The following is a 2,514-nucleotide window of genomic DNA, read 5'->3' as shown; positions in this document are numbered from 1 at the left end:
ATGATGTGTTATTATTCAGGATGATTTAGTGTGGGATGGCCAAATTCACTCTATTGTTTCCAAATGTAATACAAGAATATTTTTTTAAATACAATTAGGAAGAAGTAGTAGTCTTGATACCCGGATCTATTGTTATAATATTGTTAATAATGGTCTAATTAAAAAATTGTTTTTCTTTATTTTTTCTCTCTTTCTCTTTCTATATATATTTAATATTTTCTGTAGCCTTAGAGTGGTATTAAACCTAGCATGTGACGATTTATTTAAAAAATTATGATGGGAGTGTTGTTGCCGTCGTTGTTGTTGCTGCTGATAATGGCAATCATAGTGTCTTTTTGTAGTTATTCTGTTTGATGAGTTGTTCTGGTTCTAGAGGATGCCGACCTCCTAAGGACTTCAACAAAGTTGGAGTATAACAGGAGGGGTAGAAATAAAGTGGAATGATAGGAAGACCCATCACCATAGTATACGACGCACAGCGTCAGTTTAGGCTTGCCATACCGCCTCTCAAGCCCCAAGGACCTGACAAGTAGGAAACTTGCAATCACACGATCCAGTACCTACACGAGTATCGGCTTTCCGAAGAAAACCACATTTTGGTAGTGAAAATAAAAGTAAGCGAAAGTTACAACCCCAAGTGAGGAGGTGAGGAAATTAGAATGTTAGAATATTAAAACAATGGAAATTAAATCTGGACCAGCGCTTCAAATTATTTTCCACAACATATACGCGCAGTTTAATAGATCCATCATGGCACTATATTTATTTGTATTTAACTTCTTCATAAAGTACTGTCACTTAAATATCTTTAAAATTATAATATAATATAAGAATTTATAAAGCGTCAATTAAAGGTGGTTTTAAAGGTTTCTGAAACAGTTTTAATGAGAGCCAGAATTTTTCAATACTATTATTACAGGCCCTGAGCTCATGGTGTCCAAAATGCAGTAGTTAACAATGGGTCTTCGTTGATTAAACAAGATTATCATATGACTATGTGATGAATATGAAGATGATATGATGATGTCACTGATGAATGAACATGATGATGATTACAGTGGTGATGATGATCATGATATTGATAAGTGGTGTCGATAATGATGGGGCCTACCACAGTAACTACACAGAAATGTACCTTTTATGTTTTATGCAAATGAATCCTGCTTTTAAGAAAGTATAATACATACTCCAAGTATTGAAATACACGCCATAGTGTATTAGTTTGCAAAGTTTGCAAAGGGCATAACTGCATGAAGAGAATGAATTCAGTTGCATTATCAGATTTTCAATATTTATTTACTTTACTCTCTGTATAGACGCTAATGTCAACATGATACAGACATTTGAGTTTTTTTTCTTTTCTATACATCAATTTAAATGATGTGAAGTTCTTTCATCATAAATTGTCTTGTGCAAGTTCCATGCCAAGTCGGACCCAGTCGTTATCATGAATCTGTCCACGTTCACATTTTAAATTGCACAAGTCCTGAAGTTCGACAGGGATGTCGCATGGTCGAAGCACCAACGGCACGATACATTTTCTATCTTTGTTACGGTGAACGTTTTCATGTACAGCTCGTTGGATTTCAAAATTGCACCATTTATCCTTTAGAGAATCAGGAGACAAAATAACGATGGTTTTATGACTTGTCTCGAGTGATTTGATAATGTTCTCCATAATTGAAATCCCCAGTCGATAATCTCTGTAGCGTAAACAGCCATTGAGGTTAAAATCCTTTTCAATTTTTTTAAGGAGAGCAACAGCCCACTTGTGATCTATATGGCAAAAACTGATAAAAAAATCATAACGAAATGGTTTCCTCGTGTGTTCTTGGGCCATGCACATTTTGGATTTACACGGAGTGTCATTTTCAAACAAGACATTAACAAATCCACCTCGTTCTTCTTTACAATACTCAAAACGACAGAGTTCGCATTGAGAGCCATCACAGTTTGTCCCATGTCTTCGTTTGCCGGTTGTAATCATACTTCGTATTTTCTCTTTCATTTCGGCAGCTATACTCCACTGCCTATTGGCACTTTCGTTTTCACCGCACTTTTCCAAACATCTTGCCCAACGTCGATGCGTCTCGGTAGTGTCAAAGTTATCGTTCTGCGTGTTCTTCTTGGCAAGATGAAATTGTTTCAGAGCTTTATGCCAGTGGTCTGGCCCTTTTAGAAAGTAAACGTAGCCTAGGTCTGATTGGTCAGCGTGGACGTTTTTCATTTTTATAGCTTGAAGAAAGCTGTCCTCGGCTTTCAGCAATATTTCTTGATCACGTTCACCGGCTTCATACCTCCTCAAGTACATTAAGCCTTGATGTCTATATGCAAACCAAGATTTTTCCTTGGCAAGCGATTTTTCAAAGAGTTCTTTGGCCCTTTCGTGACAACCAACCAGCGACAATTCGGATGCAACTCTCCTCATAACTATTTCATTATCAGGAGATAAATGAAGGCCCTTTTCAATACATTGAATACTGGTTAATTCGTGAATATCTGAATTACTTGGGA

The 2,514-nt window shown here is 36.5% G+C and overlaps 1 protein-coding gene across 1 annotated transcript; it reads right to left on the bottom strand.

The window, feature by feature from the left end:
- Window positions 1-1,274: 1,274 nt before the first annotated feature.
- On the bottom strand, window positions 1,275-2,503 carry LOC117123034 (the record flags this gene model as incomplete). The annotated part of the gene is made up of 1 exon (XM_033268837.1): window positions 1,275-2,503. A coding segment is annotated over one exon (1,107 nt), but the record flags the coding sequence as incomplete, so codon positions are not given.
- Window positions 2,504-2,514: the final 11 nt, after the last annotated feature.

This window comes from Anneissia japonica, unplaced genomic scaffold, assembly GCF_011630105.1.
Source record: "Anneissia japonica isolate Jap-2015-1 unplaced genomic scaffold, ASM1163010v1 scaffold228208_len2514_cov216, whole genome shotgun sequence".
Lineage (NCBI taxonomy): Eukaryota > Metazoa > Echinodermata > Crinoidea > Comatulida > Comatulidae > Anneissia > Anneissia japonica.
Note: the sequence above shows the minus strand (reverse complement) of the source record. Positions and strands in the feature narration are given on the sequence as shown.